This window comes from Festucalex cinctus, chromosome 3 (assembly GCF_051991245.1).
Source record: "Festucalex cinctus isolate MCC-2025b chromosome 3, RoL_Fcin_1.0, whole genome shotgun sequence".
Taxonomy (NCBI): domain Eukaryota; kingdom Metazoa; phylum Chordata; class Actinopteri; order Syngnathiformes; family Syngnathidae; genus Festucalex; species Festucalex cinctus.
Window position 1 is genome coordinate 843,412 of NC_135413.1, and position 16,913 is coordinate 860,324.

The 16,913-nt window shown below is 44.5% G+C and overlaps 1 protein-coding gene across 2 annotated transcripts in view; it reads left to right on the plus strand.

Moving 5' to 3' along the window:
- Positions 1-16,913, plus strand: part of vps4a (vacuolar protein sorting 4 homolog A) — a 373,362-nt gene that overhangs the window by 226,215 nt on the left and 130,234 nt on the right. For both annotated transcript variants that reach the window (XM_077518130.1, XM_077518131.1), the window contains 2 exons: positions 2,638-2,719; positions 6,801-7,020. In XM_077518130.1, the coding sequence (XP_077374256.1) occupies positions 2,638-2,719; positions 6,801-7,020 (302 nt within the window). The remainder of the gene's footprint in view (positions 1-2,637; positions 2,720-6,800; positions 7,021-16,913) is intronic.

Sequence of the window (16,913 nt, forward strand, 5' to 3'; positions counted from 1 at the left end):
ATCTAAATAGCTGCTTTTCCACCAACAGTCCCAGGATCTTTGAGTTCTGGGGAAAGGGAGTTCTTGGTTGTAAAAGTTCAGCAGGGAATGTATAATTTGTTTCCACAGCATCTTAGAGTTCTCAGTAATTCATATATATATATATATATATATATATATATATATATATATCCATCCATCCATCCAGTAAGAATGTGTATATAAATTTTCTCTCATAAGGTTATTTTTTTCTGAGTGCTACTCAAAAATTGACCTGTATAATCATTTGTTAATTAGTTTACATGTAGTAAGGTGGCACTTTGAAAAATATATTAATTAGTAGTTACACCTTACGAGTGGAGTATTTCGGCAGATGTATAAAACAGCAATTTAAAAGACTGATAATTACTGATTTGGTCTGCAACATGTTAGAACATTACAGATCGCTGAATTTACAAAATAAAAGCAGATTTTCGCAAATGTACAAGTTACAACACATTTTGATCACTTTAAATTAAACAAGATATTCAAACCATTAATGGAGTAACAAAATAATTGTAAATTAATTTGACAATTAACTAATCGTTGAGTAATTAATTGGTGCACCTCTACACCGAATCGAATAGTAATCCTACTGAAACGAACATCGAATCGTAATCCTACTGAATCGAACCGAACCGAATCGTTTCATTTTAAAATCGAACCGCCCTTGTATCGGATCGCACCCCATGTATCGAGATTCGTATCGAACCGTCTTGATTGGAGAGATTTACACCCTTAATAAATATATATATATATATATATATATATATATATATATATATATATATATATATATATATATATATATATATATATATATATATATATATATTTACGTATGTATATAGCCTACTGTATGTACTTTCACATTGCATGCCATATTGTTGAAATACTGTATTTGATTGCATTTCATGTCATCTGTTTTAAATATTGGTCATACAGTGGCACTCCAATTACTCAATGTGACGTTGCTTGAGTGTGTGCGCGTGTCTCCGCTCTTCATTCATCTGCTCCCATAATCAAATACTACAAACTGGGAACAAAATCATTCACACCCGACTTATTTTTTCAGGGAAGTATCAAAAATGCGTCACAACCTGACGCTTTGACCGTCGTCTTAGCTTTTTCTGTGTATAACTGTGATTTCCTACTGTGTTGCCTGATCATTGAACGCACCAGTCCACTGCAGGATTGTTGCTTTTCCTTCTCCTCCTTCTCCGTGAAAAACATTTACTCTTGTTCCAAAACGTTTCCAAAACTAAAAATTGAAAACCACACGTGTGTTCTTCATGTGTTTATTGAACTCATCCATAGACAGTGCTGTCACGTGTATTCCACTCTGCGTGCGCGCTCCCGCGGCTTGTACAACTTTGGCACAATACCTGTTAACGAGGTGTAAGGAAAAAACAAGTTCCATATGACACTTAATTAGTGCGTCATGCTTCTTAACGAGTGGTGCGCGTGGCCATCGAGTGCTTCCGTGTTCAGTGCGTACGGGTGGGGTGAAGCCATCTTCCTGCGCCCTCTCGCAAACATGTTAAAAGAGGCGTGCCGTGCCACAGGTGTTTTCCATACTATATGAAAGTCTGTCGATGAGCGGTGTTCGCCCTAACAGCTTTTTAGAATCAAAAAATGCATTGTCAAGCGTACCGGAACGCTGATAGTATGTTCTTTGCACGTCGAGAAGTACCTGAACGCTAAAGGGCAATTTTTAGAAGTGCCGCAGCTCCGTACCGGTGCGTTACTTAAAACACTTGAAAAGCCCCTAATAAATGGAGCTTACTGCATGCCGAGGTGACGCTATTGTGATGGGGGGCAGCAGCCGGGGAGAGCAGGAGCAGAAGGGCCAGGGGCCCAAGAGAGCAGAGCCAAAAGAGCAGCGAAAAGAGCGGGAGCCAAAAGAGCAGCGAAAAGAGCGGGAGCCAAAAGAAAAGAGAAGGAAGAAAGCAGGGAGCGTGCTTTTAAATTGTGAGGGCGGCGGCCTCCACACCAGGGGTCCGGTAAGACCAAAGTGGAAAGTTACCAGCTTGGAGAGGGTTTTGGTAGAGACTAATCAGATTGAATCTGGATCCCATGTTTACCGAGATTCTAAGGTCAAAATTCAATCAATGCAACACGTACAATTGAATACCTCAAATGAAATGTTACCTAGCTTACACTGTTGAAACATGCATACACATGAAAGTTTAGTGGAGAATCTGCCACTGCAATGGAACATTTTCATGACATTTCATGGAGTCAATATTTCACTAATGGCAAACATAAATTTCATAATTCATTGTTCTGTTGCAAAATAAGTCAAGTTTCTAAGGCTTTTACTGTTCTGACTTGTGTGTGTGTGCGTGTGCGCGTGTCTGTCAGAACATGTGGCTGTTTGTGGGGGATGCTCTTGTCCTCCCCACCCTCCACGGTGGCATGTCCAGGACACAGTGGAGAGTGGAGTTCCTTTGGAACTGAGGTTGCAAGAAGTTACAACCGGCCGATAATCATTACAATAGTGACAGCACTAGATCACATATGAACGGATTTATGCTGAAAAAAATTCAAAGGGTTACATTATTTTTTTTCTTGAATTTTACACAAGGATGTGATTATTTTAATCTGTGATTTTCATAGGTGTGGGAAATAACAATGACGGCATTTTGGTGTTGGGAGCCACCAACATTCCCTGGGTGCTTGATGCTGCCATCCGCCGAAGGTCAGAAGACTCTGCAATACAGTTTTAAGAAAAAAAAGACAATTCTTGTTCTGTAATTAATCACATGGTTCTATAGACTTAATTGAGACTTGGCACCATGTTTTTTTTTTTTTTCCCATTTACATAAAGGAGACATATGTGTACAGTGGACACCCACATACTCATGGTTGTTGTGGGATGGAAGCAGCGATTCCTTCATTCCCATTCAAATTAGGGTGGTGGAAGCGCACACATGCTTGACATAAGAAGAAAATTGACTTGCTGGGTTCCGAGAGATGAGATTGGCACACACAAAGTTTAGTCCCCTTACGGATGATGTAGTCGGCCGCACCTGTGATGCGTCAACTGGAGACTGCATTGTACCCCCACTCGTACATCTAAGTGTGAACCCCCCAAATTGTGACAGTTATTATTAACCCATTTTAGCCAGGAGCGCATTACTGCTTTTCTACAACTAGAACCGGGAGCACTGTAGCACTCTTCTACCTTTTAAAGCTGGGTAAGCGGATGTCATTTTGTTTTGTTTTGACAAATTCTCCGTCTCGTAGCTGATGAAATGCATCAGAATATACACGTGAGGGTGACTTGGGCCTCTTAGCATTTCCTGGAATTTTATTCGAGCATTTATGACTGAGGCAGATTTGCGGGAGTTATGAAATGTATGGTGGTGTATATATATATATATATATATATATATTAGGGGTGTTAAAAAAAATCGATTCGGCGATATATCGCGATACTACATCGCGCGATTCTCGAATCGATTCAATAATCGGCAGAATCGATTTTTTTTATTATTATTTTTTTTTTTTTTTTTTTTTTTTTTTTTTATTTTTTTTTTTTTATTTTTTTTTTTTTTAGGATTCACACCTTGAGCATGGAAGAATGTTATATGAACGGCACATTAAGCCTTAATATTTTTATTTTAATGCTGTTCAAATGTGAAACAGATTGCAAACTGTTTGTGTACAGTGGCTCACGGTTATAAGCCTCAAGTTTTAGATAAATATATTCATACAAATCTTACAGTGTACATGTACAAATTTACTGATAGTATTTTCTAAATTTGAATGGAAAAAAATCGCAACAATCGACTTATAAATTCGTATCGGGATTAATCGGTATCGAATCGTGACCATTCGTATCGGGATTAATCGGTATCGAATCGAATCGTGACCTGTGAATCGTGATACGAATCGAATCGTCAGGTACTAGGCAATTCACACCCCTAATATATATATATATATATATATATATATATATATATATATATATATATATATATATATACTAGGGGTGTGAATTGCCTAGTACCTGACGATTCGATTCGTATCACGATTCACAGGTCACGATTCGATTCGATACCGATTAATCCCGATACGAATTTATAAGTCGATTGTTGCGATTTTTTTTCATTCAAATTTAGAAAATACTAATCAGTAAGCTCGTAGAGTGTAAGATTTATATGAAAATGTATTATTTATTTATCTGAAATTTCAGTCTTATAGAGGTTGTAATCTGTTTCATGTTTGAACAGCATTAAAATAAAATATTAAGGCTTAATGTTCCGTTCATATAACATTCTTCCATGCTCAAGGTGTGAATCCTAACCCGAAGTCAGACGTTTTGTTGAATATTTTGCCATTAAAAATGGAAGTTTAAAAATCGATTCACACACAAAAAAAAAAAAAAAAAAAAGGCAATGATGATAAGACGTTGAATCGGTAAGACTACCGAATGAACAATTCTGAGCTCTTAAAAAAAAAAAAAAAAAAAAAAAAAAAAAAAATCGATTTTTTTTTTTATTGAATCGATTCGAGAATCGCGCGATGTAGTATCGCGATATATCGCCGAATCGATTTTTTTTAACACCCCTAATATATATATATATATATATGTATGTATATATAATATATATATGTATGTATATATAATATATATATGTATATATATATATGTATAAGCAATAGTAAGGGCTATAAGTTTAGATTGAGATTGTTTACATAGTAGATCAGTTGTTGTTAAGTCACCTAGTAAACACAATCTTGGAGATAAAGGAAGCCTACAATTTAATCTATCAGAGAGCTTTTCCAAGACTTTAGTCCAAAAATACAGCACTGGAGTACATGACCATAAAGTATGAAGATAAGTGTCGGCAGTGTTTTTTGAACACTGGAGGCAAATGTCGGCGTCGGAGAGTCCCATTTTCTTCATCATGTATTGAGTAATGTGTGTTCTATGAAGGATCTTATATTGGATAAGTTGCAAATTAGTGTGTTTTGTTATTTTAAAAACATTTTCACAGATTTGGGTCCAAAATTCTGGTTCTGGAACAGGTCTTTTACCCATTTTAAAATTGGTAAATACATTTTATCTGTGTGTAAAAGTATCTTATATATTTTTGATAGTTTTTTTGGTTGTTGTTGGAGAAAGCTTTGAAACCTTTCGTCTATAAAACACAGCCAGCTGCTGAAAAAATCCTAAAGGAAATCGGATCTTGCAGCGGTCGCTGCTCGGGCCTTAACAAGACTTGCCCCAGCAACCAAAAAGAAGATTGACCCATTTTTATGCTGAGTGCACGTGCGCCTCTGCACAAAAATAGAGCCCTAAATGTTTATTTCTGTTTTTGGAATATTTTTTTTTTTTTTTGCACATCGGCCATCTACGGAGCCCCTCTGGTGTCAGGGTCTGATTTTTAATTTATTTTTTTGCTAATCTGTACCCACAGTTTAGTCATCTGTACCCACAGTTTAACAATCTGTCCCCACAGTTTAGTAAATTGTGCCCACAGTTTAGTAAACAGTACCCATGGTTTACTAAACCGTACCCACGGTTTAGCACTTCTTTGGCGTTATGTAATACAGCATGTGCGCGCAACGTTCAAGTGGTTGCTTGACAGCAGTATTAGCCGCGAACGGCGGCTTCTTTTCATCTTAAACTGTAGACTACTTTTGGCACCTTAGCGATGCATTTGGATGAATGGATGACGGAAAGATTAAGTTTCTTTAGCCATGGCGTATGGCGTATTTATTGCGCAGCACGACAAAACACATCTGCATTTCAACAGCCTTCAGGCTTAACACGGAAGTAAAAGAAAGATAAAAGAAAAGTGTTCGAGTGCCTCACAGTGGCACAAGCGGAACATTACACATCAGCTGAACACATAAATTTACAGTTTAAGATAAAAAAAAAAAAAGCAGCCGTTCGCTGCTAATACTGCTGTCAAGCAACCACTCGAATGTTGCATGCACATGCGTATTACATAACGCCACAGAAGTGCTAAACCGTGGGTACGGTTTAGTAAACCGTGGGAATGGTTTACTAAACTGTGGGGACAGATTGTTAAACTGTGGATACAGATTACTAAACTGTGAGTACAGATTGCTAAACTGTGGGTACAGATTGCTAAACTGTGGGTACAGATTAGCAAAAAAATAAAAATAAATATCAGACCCTGACACCAGAGGGGCTCCGTAGCCATCAATTATTCACTGACTGTCTTCTATTCGTGAACTGGCCTGGCCTGTCCCTATCTCAATCTCCCGTGAACAACGGGGATCCACTGTATACATATAGTTGGGTGTCTGGAGTACCTGGAGTTATTTTGAACATATTGGAGCAGTAGCAATGAAAAATACAAATTTACTTGCGAAAGAATTATTTTTTTTTTTTTTTAGCCAGTCATACATCCAGTTCATGATAATCAGCAAAGCTTAAATTGAAGCAATTGGACTCTCATTGGTTGTTGAATTTGTGTGTGTGTGTGTGTGTGTGGGGGGGGGGGGGGGGGGGGGGGGGGGGGCGTGCGTGCGTGCGTGCGTGCTGATATTCCAAAAATTCTGTAATTACTTATTGACACTATTTGGTAGCCAATGTGTCTGCTTTGAATTGCCAGATATAGTTCTTTGCGCTATAAATGACTACATCTTTTACCTTTTGATGTTCCTGTTACTATTTTTTCTGTTTTTTTACAATCATCATTGTTGTGAACTTGATGTTTTTGTCACACATGGATGAATAACTGTTCTAGCACTCCTCTATTAACGGCAGTGATTAAGGGGAACTTGCCTCTGTTGAACAGATTTGAAAAGCGCATCTACATCGCTCTGCCAGAGGAGCCAGCCCGGGCACATATGTTTCGCCTACACCTGGGCAACACACCTCACAGTCTGAGTGAGGCAGACTTGAGGCAGCTTGCTCACAAAACAGACGGTTACTCCGGTGCTGACATCAGCATCATCGTACGGGATGCCTTAATGCAGCCCGTCCGGAAGGTCCAGTCTGCAACACACTTTAAAAAGGTGAGACCAGAAAATCCTACCTTATTCTTGACAAACACTCGTCATTAATGCCACTTTTCCATTAACCCCGAACGGAACGACACCACACCACACAACACCGCGCAGCTGGACATAATACTGCACGTCCTCCATTGCTTTTCCATCACAACAGCTGCACCACAGGATTGATGTGGGATCAATAAAACTGTCCAAGCGTGCACACTCGCAACGTGGGAGGTTCTTTCATGAGTGGCGAGTCTCGGCCACTGATTTTGCGGGAATTGAAAATATCAATTGCCGTTGCATGATGTGGTGACGTGACAAAGTAGAGCCCATCAATTGAACAGAAGCACATACCTGTATACACAACTCAACTCAACTCCATCCATCCATCTTCTTCCGCTTATCCGAGGTCGGGTCGCGGGGGAAGCAGCTTTATGAGGGAAACCCAGACTTCTCTCCCCAGCCACTTCAACCAGCTGCTCCGGAGGGATCCCAGGGCGTTCCCAGCCCAGCCGAGAGACATAGTCTCTCCAGCGTGTCCTGGGTCGTCCCCGGGGCCCCCTGCCGGTGGGACATGCCCGGAACACCTCTCCAGGGAGGCGTCCAGGAGGCATCTGAACCAGATGCCCGAGCCACCTCAGCTGGCTCCTCTCAACGCGGAGGAGCAGCGGCTCGACTCTGAGTCCCTCCCGGATGACCGAGCTTCTCACCCTATCTCTAAGGGAGAGCCCGGACACCCTGCGGAGGAAACTCATTTCGGCCGCTTGTATCCGGGATCTTGTTCTTTCGGACGTGACCCACAGCTCGTGACCATAGGTAAGGGTTGGAACGTAGATTGACAGGTAAATCGAGAGCTTTGCCGTTTGGCTCAGCTCCTTCTTCACCACGACGGACCGATACAGAGTCTGCATCACTGCAGACACTGCACCGATCCGCCTGTCGATCTCTCGCTCCATCCTACCCTCACTCGTGAACAAGACCCCAAGATACTTGAGCTCCTCCACTTGGGGCAGGACCTCATCCCCGAACCGGAGAGGACACGCCACCCTTTTCCGACTGAGGACCATGGTCTCAGATTTGGAGGTGCTGATCTTGATCCCCGTTACGCCCAGCTCGTCAAGGGGTAAGGGAAGTAACACAATAACAGAAAAATATAGAGTAGATAAACACTGGGTCGACTTTAACATCTAGTAGTTTTAATTGAAGTTTCAGGCAGGGGTTTGACAATAGAGTGAAAGTGGAAGGTGAACAAACAATAACCGCATTGGACAGAGCGGAGGAGAAACAACAATAACAAAAGGGGAATAATACACTGATACACAACGAGCACAAAATGGGTTACCCAGCTCACGGGTTTAACGAGTGTCTCAAAACAATAGCCAACAACGAAAGAGACACCAACGAGGCGAGCTGCACTGATAAGTTCCAGCCGCCCCGAGGAGCGGCAACGCAGCGCTTTTTATTGTGGAGCAGTCCGGACAGGTGGTAGTCGGCGATTGGCGGAGAGGGCTGGAGCTGCTCCACCGAGGCCGTAGGGGCGGACGGCCACCGCCCAGCATGTCGCGCCAGCACAGTCGTCCAATCAGCGCGTCGCGCTGGCACAGTCGCCTAATCCGGGTGTCGCGCTGGCGCATTCAAACTGCAGTCGCATTGTATGGGCACCAGCCGACACAAACAGACACATACATACTAGGAGAGCGTAGCCGCCGGCGGGCCCGAGCCGACAGCCGTAACAATCCCAACTGCTTCACACTCGGCTGCGAACCGCTCCAGTGAGAGTTGGAGATCCCGGCTTGATGAAGCCAACAGCAGCACATCATCTACAAAAAGCAGAGATGCAATGCTGAGGCCACCAAACCGGAACCCCTCAACGCCTTAGCTGCGCCTAGAAATTCTGTCCATAAAAATTAGGAACAGAATCGGTGACAAAGGGCAACCTTGGCAGAGTCCAACCCTCACTGGAAAGGAATCTGACTTACTGCCGGCAATGCGGACCAGACTCTGGCAACGGTCATTCAGGGACCGAACAGCCCGTATCAGGGGGCCCGGTACCCCGTACTCCCGAAGCACCCCCCACAGGACTCCCCGAGGGACACGGTCGAACGCCTTCTCCAAATCCACAAAAGACATGTGGACTGGTTGAGCGAACTCCCACGCCCACTCAAGGATCCTGCTGAGGGTGTAGAGCTGGTTCACTGTTCCACGGCCAGGACGAAAAGCACATTGCTCCCCCTTAATCCGAGATTCGACCTCCCGACGGACCCTCCTCTCCAGCACCCCTGAATAGACCTTACCAGGGAGGCTGAGGAGTGTGATCCCGCTGGAGTTGGAGCACACCCTCCGGTCCCCCTTCTTAAAAAGGGGGACCACCACCCCGGTCTGCCAATCCAGAGGCACTGTCCCCGATGTCCACGCGATGTTGCAGAGCCGTGTCAACCACGACAGCCTCACAACATCCAGAGTCTTTAGGAACTCCGGGCGGATCTCATCCACCCCCGGGGCCCTGCCACCGAGGAGCTTTCCAACCACCTCAGTGACTTCGACCCCAGAGATAGGAGAGCCCCCCCAACCCCCCCAGAGTCCCCAGACTCTGCTTCCTCAAAGGAAGACGTGTCGGTGGAATTGAGGAGGTCTTCGAAGTATTCCCCCCACCGATTCATGACGTCCCGAGTCGAGGTCAGCAGCACTCCATCGCCACTATACACAGTGTTAATGGTACACTGCTTTCCTCTCCTGAGACGCCGGATGGTGGACAAGAATTTCCTCGAAGCCGTGTGGAAGTCGTTTTCCATGGCCTCACCAAACTCCTCCCATGTCTGAGTTTTTGCCTCAGCAACCGCCGAAGCCGCGTTCCGCTTGGCCAGCCGGTACCTGTCAGCTGCCTCCGGAGTCCCACAGGCCAAAAAGGCCCGATAGGACTCCTTCTTCAGCTTGACGGCATCCCTTACCGCTGGTGTCCACCAGCGGGTTCGAGGATTGCCGCCGCAACAGGCACCGACCACCTTACGGCCACAGCTCCGATCGGCCGCCTCAACAATGGAGGCGCGGAACATAGCCCATTCGGACTCAATGTCCCCCGCCTCCCCCGGGACAAGGGAGAAGCTCTGCTGGAGGTGAGTGTTGAAACTCTTTCTGACAGGGGATTCTGCCAGACGTTCCCAGCAGACCCTCACAATACGTTTGGGTCTGCCAGGTCGGACCGGCATTTTTCCCCACCAACGGAGCCAACACACCACCAGGTGATGATCAGTTGACGGCTCCGCCCCTCTCTTCATCCGAGTGTCCTAAACATGCGGCCGCAAATCCGACACGACTACAAAGTCGATCATCGAACTGCGGCCTATGGTGTCCTGGTGCCAAGTGCACATATGGACACCCTTATGTCTGAACATGGTGTTCGTTATGGACAATCCGTACCGAGCACAGAAGTCATATAACAGAACTCCGCTCGGGTTCCGATCGGGGGGGCCGTTGCTCCCAATCAGGCCCCTCCAGGTCTCACTGTCATTGCCCACGTGAGCGTTGAAGTCCCCCAGCAGGACGAGGGAGTCCCCAGGGGGAGCGCTCTCCAGCACACCCTCCAAGGACTCCAAAAAGGGTGGGTACTCTGAACTGCTGTTTGGTGCATATGCACAAACAGTCAGGACTCGTCCCCCCACCCGAAGGCGGAGGGAGGCTAACCTCTCGTCTACCGACGTAAACCCCAACGTACAGGCGCCGAGCTGGGGGGCAATAAGTAGGCCCACACCTGCTCTGTGCCTCTCACCGTGTGCAACTCCAGAGTGGAAGAGAGTCCAACCCCTCTCGAGAGGACTGGTACCAGAGCCCAAGCCGTGTGTGGAGGAGAGTCCAACTATATCTAGTCTCAACTTCTCTGCCTCACACACCAGCTCGGGCTCCTTCCCTGCCAGAGAGGTGACATTCCATGTCCCAAGAGCCAGCTTCTGTAGCCGGGGGTCGGTCCACCAAGGTCTCCTCCCTTGGCTGCTACCCAGCCTGCACGTCACCCAACCCCTTTGGCCCCTCCCACCGGTGGTGAGCCCGTGGGAAGGGGGACACACGTTGCCTCTTGGGGCTGTGCCTGGCCGGGCCCCATGGGTGCAGGCCCGGCCACCAGGTGCTCGCCAACGAGCCCCGCCTCCAGGCTTGGCTCCGGAGGGGGGCCCCTGTGACCCACGTCCGGGCAAGGAAAACGTGCCTCCAAAGTTTTTATCCATCATAAGGGGTCTTCTGAGCCGTGCTTAGTCAGGCCCCTCACCTAGGACCTGTTTGCCATGGGTGACCCTGCCAGGGGCATAAAGCCCCAGACAACATAGCTCCTAGGTTCATTAGGACACGCAAACCCCTCCACCACGATAAGGTGCCGGCTCGCAGAGGGGTCAACTCCACTCAAGTTATAAAAAATAATCATCACAATTATTTTGATTGAGGTTGAAATCAGGATTGATAAAACAATTATTGGTTGATTTTAAAACTTAATATTTTTTTCAACTATTAAAACTCAACTACTCAAAACTATGCCCATTAATCGCTTCACGTTGAACACTATTTTTGAACGCTATTCTTTTCTTTAAAGGTCCCCTCATATGAAATGTTCACTTATGACATAAGTATGCCTTACCATCGCCTGATTAAGTCCCCAAAGCTGTGAAATAAACGACCCATGTTTCCCTTTCCTATCGGCGTTTGTATCACATTAGCTCAAACAGCACACTTAAATGGGCTGTTTCAGCAGGTCGGTTTTACACGTCACTAACTCCACCTTTGTCGGTTTTATACGTCACCAACTCAGTGTGAACTCCACCCTCACAATTTTCAACCCCTCCCCCCCCGCCGAAACAAGCAAACAACAGCAGCAGCAGGAGGACAGCATGGTTCACGAATTTGCGGCCCCGTATCTCCGGCCCGGCGGGACATGGAGGGCCGGGACCGACGGTTCCGGGGATGTGTTACCCAATAGGACTTATGCTACGTTCTCACCAAATCCGAAAAGACGAACTGGAACGCTTCCTTCGCGAGTGTTTCACCGCGTAGTGTTTTTGGAACGATTGCTGCTCATTCGCGGTTTCGTGCGCACCGGAGCGGAGGAGGCGTGTCCCTTGGTGAACAAGGAAGTGGAGCACCTTAGCGAGTCAGTAAAAAGTGGGCGACGCCAACTACTTCCACTTCTTTCCTGGGACTCAACAGCCGTGGCACTATTTTCTCCTCTTTTGAGGTACGTGATAGTGCTCTCGCTTTTTTTAGTGTCAATCTGGCGTTTGTGCTAAAAATAGCTTTGGCATTAATAATAAGCACTGCTGCGAACTCGGTACAGTTCAAAAGCAAGTAAACAGACTTACCAGCACTTTCTTGATCATCATTCTGTAACGTCTCGCCGTGTTGTTGCGCGCCGGGTGACAATAGAGAGGACGTTGTGTGTAACGTGGCCCGTACTCGAAGCCGATTGGCTACCGCGAGGCGAAACGCAAAAAAAGTTTTTTTAACTTCGACGAATATGTGAATGTGCTGATTTTCGTAACGAATGTGCGGATTTTCACTGCTGCGCACCACGTCCCAACGCGCGAAACGCGTCCTCCGCGCCACGCCACGCACTTTCGTTCGGTTGCGCGCGAACTCCATTGACTACAATGCGAACGCGCCGCCGAATCGCCATCCCTCACTTTTGGTGAGAACGCAGCATTATGCTTCGACCGGTACGGGGGTGTCAATCTATCTCCCGAGTGTCGGGTGGCTGATTTCGCGGCCCCACCGACGCCGTTGGAAAAGTCAAGGTCGAGCCGGTACTGGGGATGTGTTCATTTTCCCCCTAGGACTTAAGGCTTCAGTATACTTCTGCTTGAGGCTCACGCGGAGACATTACGGCGGAGCTATGCTCGTGCGTTTGCCTTCCAACTTGTGCGCAATACACATCACAAGACACATCGGTGTCTCTGCTGTAGTTTCACTCCAAGTTGGGCTGTCGCTACGGCTGGGACGCCACAGAGTGGATATTCCTCTGCATTTTATGATGAATTCAGGAAGTTCAATTTAATTCAGAAACACTAAACAAAGCCGGGGGGAGAGTCGGCTCATCACCGTGGTAATTATTTATTGCCAATTTGCACCGGTGTCGGCCGTCAACTCGGCAAAACACAACAGCCACGCACTTAGCGAACAGTTTTTTTTTTTTTTTTTTCCGCCTCTCGTCCTAGGTACATGTCCACATGCACATGCCGTGGTCTCCGAGCAGGAAGTTGATTTGCGCCGCCAAACAGTTCTCTTCACGGAAACTATCTGGGCAGGGGGGCGGTGAGAGAGAAAAAGAAAAAAAAAAAAAAAAGCAGAGTACACCATCAAACGGACCAATCACGAGCGAGCGACACCCCGCCATCTACGACGTGCAAGGATTGTTGACATGTGCACCGCAGCCGGCCACAAGCTATGCGGCACAAAATTCATGCCTCGCGTAGATCATGTGATCTACGCCGGTCATTAATGCGAGAACAAACGTGGAGGCATAAATCAGGCTTTATGGTTAGACCGGTACGGGGGTGTCAATCCCAGTAGCTGAACCCGGAAAATGTGCATCGTGAGGAGGATTAGCAGCCCTGACAGTTTGTGGCAAACATTTAACTGACGACTGCTTCAGGAATTTGTGACATTACAAACGTGGATTAGCAGAACATCTTTCACTTATCCCGGGATCGATACCAACTATTGAAACTAATGAGCCAATATTACTTCAGGTGCAGACGTGAAGACTGTTTGTAAATGGGAGCACACGGAAAACATGAGACTTGGCCACGCCCAACTCATTTTGTCGTCAAAAACACAAGGAAGTCTGGCGAGCCTTGGCCATGCCCACCAAAATGCGCTCGTTTGATGCAAGGCTAACAGTAGACCTTCCTCGTGGAGACTGCAACTCTACAACAAGGTACAATTTTCGTGAACATTTCTTTTGATACAGTATTAGGGCGTTCAGAGGATGATTGGTGTAATTGCTGCAAAGCTCGTATGAGGGGATCTTTAAGTGTAACCAGGGTTCCCGCGGGGTCTTAAAAAGTCTTAAAAAAAAAAAAAGTCTAAAATTCAGAAAGTTAAATTTTAGGCCTAAAGTGTCTTAAAAAAAACGGCCATATTTTCATCCTAGGTCTAAAATGTAATTTATCCAAGTTTAAAATTCTTACATCCGCTCCTTACATTCCGAGAAGTGTAGAAAGAAAGAAAAAGAAAGAACAAAAAAAAATGTCCGTGTTGCGTTGTTTGTTATTTGTGTGCTCAAAGTGAAGGAGACATTTGAAGGGGTGCGTTTGCATTGCAGTTCAACGTAGTTCAGGCGGGCGGGAGCTAAAGTACGTGGGGCGGTGCAAATGAGATTGGTGAGATGTGACGCGCGGCAAGCAACAAATGTCACTATAAGTTTTAAATATTTAAATGAATCTATGTTTTGATAGCCACTGATGTTGCAGGCAAAACTCGTGTTCTAATCAAATGTTTTGCAAATATATCGAGTTGCGTATGCCTAAGGTCATGCTACACCTCCACAAAAAATGGTGCGACCAAATCCTGTGCTGTGCGAGCAACTAAAAATGTTACTCGCACCAGTGCGAGTAGTAGAAAAGTTAGTGTAGAGCCCTGCAAGTTGACATGGTTTTGAGAATCAAATATGTACCCCCCCCTTCGGTCGGTCGTGAAGTTGGTCTAAAATTTTTCTCATAGTGGTCTAAAAAAGGTCTAAAATTTCACTGAGTGATTCCTGCAAGAACCCTGTGTAACATAAAATTATAAATATCATGAAATTCTTTCATTTTCATTCCTCATTTTCAAACTTAACTTAAGTTACCCTCTTTGTCATATTTATTTTATCTTATGTTATTTTCACAAGTCTGGGGACTTTGTGAAGACTTAAACTTCCTGGGACCTCAGTGGATTGTATTTTGTGTAATGCCATGTAGAAATATGTGTTGCATGACAAAAAGAAAAAGTCCTTGCATATATTTGTATCCTTGAATTTTGAGGAAAATATAATTCTGTGAAGGCGGCACGGTAGTCGAGTGGTTAGCACGTCCGCTTCCCAGTTCTGAGGTCTCCGGTTCGAGTCCAGGCTCGGACCTTCCTGGGTGGAGTTTGCATGTTCTCCCCGTGCCCGCGTGGGTCTTCTCCGGGTACTCCGGTCTCCTCCCACATTCCAAAGACATGCATGGCAGGTTAATTGGGCGCTCTGAATTGTCCCTAGGTGTGCGTGTGAGTGTGGATGGTTGTTCGTCTCTGTGTGCCCTGCGATTGGTTGGCAACCAGTCCAGGGTGTCCCCCGCCTACTGCCCAGAGCCAGCTGAGATAGGCGCCAGCAGCCCCCGCGACCCTTGTGAGGAATAAGCGGTCAAGAAAATGGATGGATGGATAATTCTGTGAATCAGCCGTCCTTTGTGAAGTTAAAGCTTGGCAGAAGATGGATCATGTAACATGATAATAATCAAAAGCATTCCAGCAATACAACCAAAAAATGGCTCAAGAACAAGATTCATGTTTTGGATGTGCCCAGTCAAAATTCTGACTTAAATTATTTCAAAATGCTGTGGTGGGACCTGAAGCGGGCAGTCTATGGCAGACGGCCATCCACCCTCTCAATTGGCTGCGTTTTGCAAGGAAGAGTGGCAAAAATCCCCCAAACTAGATGTGAGAGACTGAAAAGTCGCAACTGTTTGGATGAAGTCATCATTGCAAAAGGAGGTGCAATGTGCTATTTAAGTGAGGTTCACATACCTTTGCACCCATGAAATCTGAGCTTTTCTTAAATAAACAACTTTTGTTCAATAAAGAATGACAATATTATGATTATTTTTGTTCAAATCCATTATTTTCAATGTCAGCATTGTAGATTGGGGTATGAAAACATTTAATAAAGTTATTTTTAATAAAAATAATAAAAATATATATAAATATATATAAATAATAAATAAATATAATAATAAATAAAAATAATAATAATAATTAAAATCTGACCATCCCTGCAGGGTTCACAAACTTTTTGAGCAGCACTATATATATATATATATATATATATATATATATATATATATATATATATATATATATATATGTGTGTGTGTGTATATATATGTGTGTGTGCGTGTGTGTGTATATATATGTGTGTGTGCGTGTGTGTGTATATATATATGTGTGTGCGTGTGTGTATATATATGTGTGTGTGCGTGTGTGTGTATATATATGTGTGTGTGTGTATATATATATATATATATATATATATATATATATATATATATATATATATATATGTGTGTGTGTGTGTGTGTGTATTTATATGTGTGTGTGTATATATATATATATATATGTAGCGATAATTGGGTCGTCTTTTGGATGAATTAATAATCTGGACATTACAGAGGTAAATTATATTTACCTCGATAACCTCTAGGGGCACCACGTTGGCTTTGCTTTGGGTTAACAGGAGCAAACAACGACCAAAATCCTTTCTTCATCAGTCATTTATAATCTAAAGACTCGATATTCAGTGGTTCGTTGTACTAACAAAAGAATAATAATCCACTCGGAATCACAGATGACTTAGGCGGAATAGAGTTAATAAAACATGCATTTATTCACGATTGCGACACTACAGAATCAAAACACTGCCTATCTAACTATTCTACCGTCAGAAGAAAAGAATTAAAATAAAGCTAATGAAAATAAGGAAGGAATGCGAATGAATAAGGAAACAGGGAAAAGAGAAATTTGACCTGCCAGATCTGTGATATGTTTCAAACGTAAGTTGCACACAGTGGTACCGATTTGGGGAACGTGGACTTACGAGAATAGGTGTTGCGTCGAAGCGAACAGAAACGGCGGTCCTTTTAAAAGGGGGAAAAATAGTCAATGTTCGTTGAAAAAGGCAAGAAAATCAAAAAAAGGGG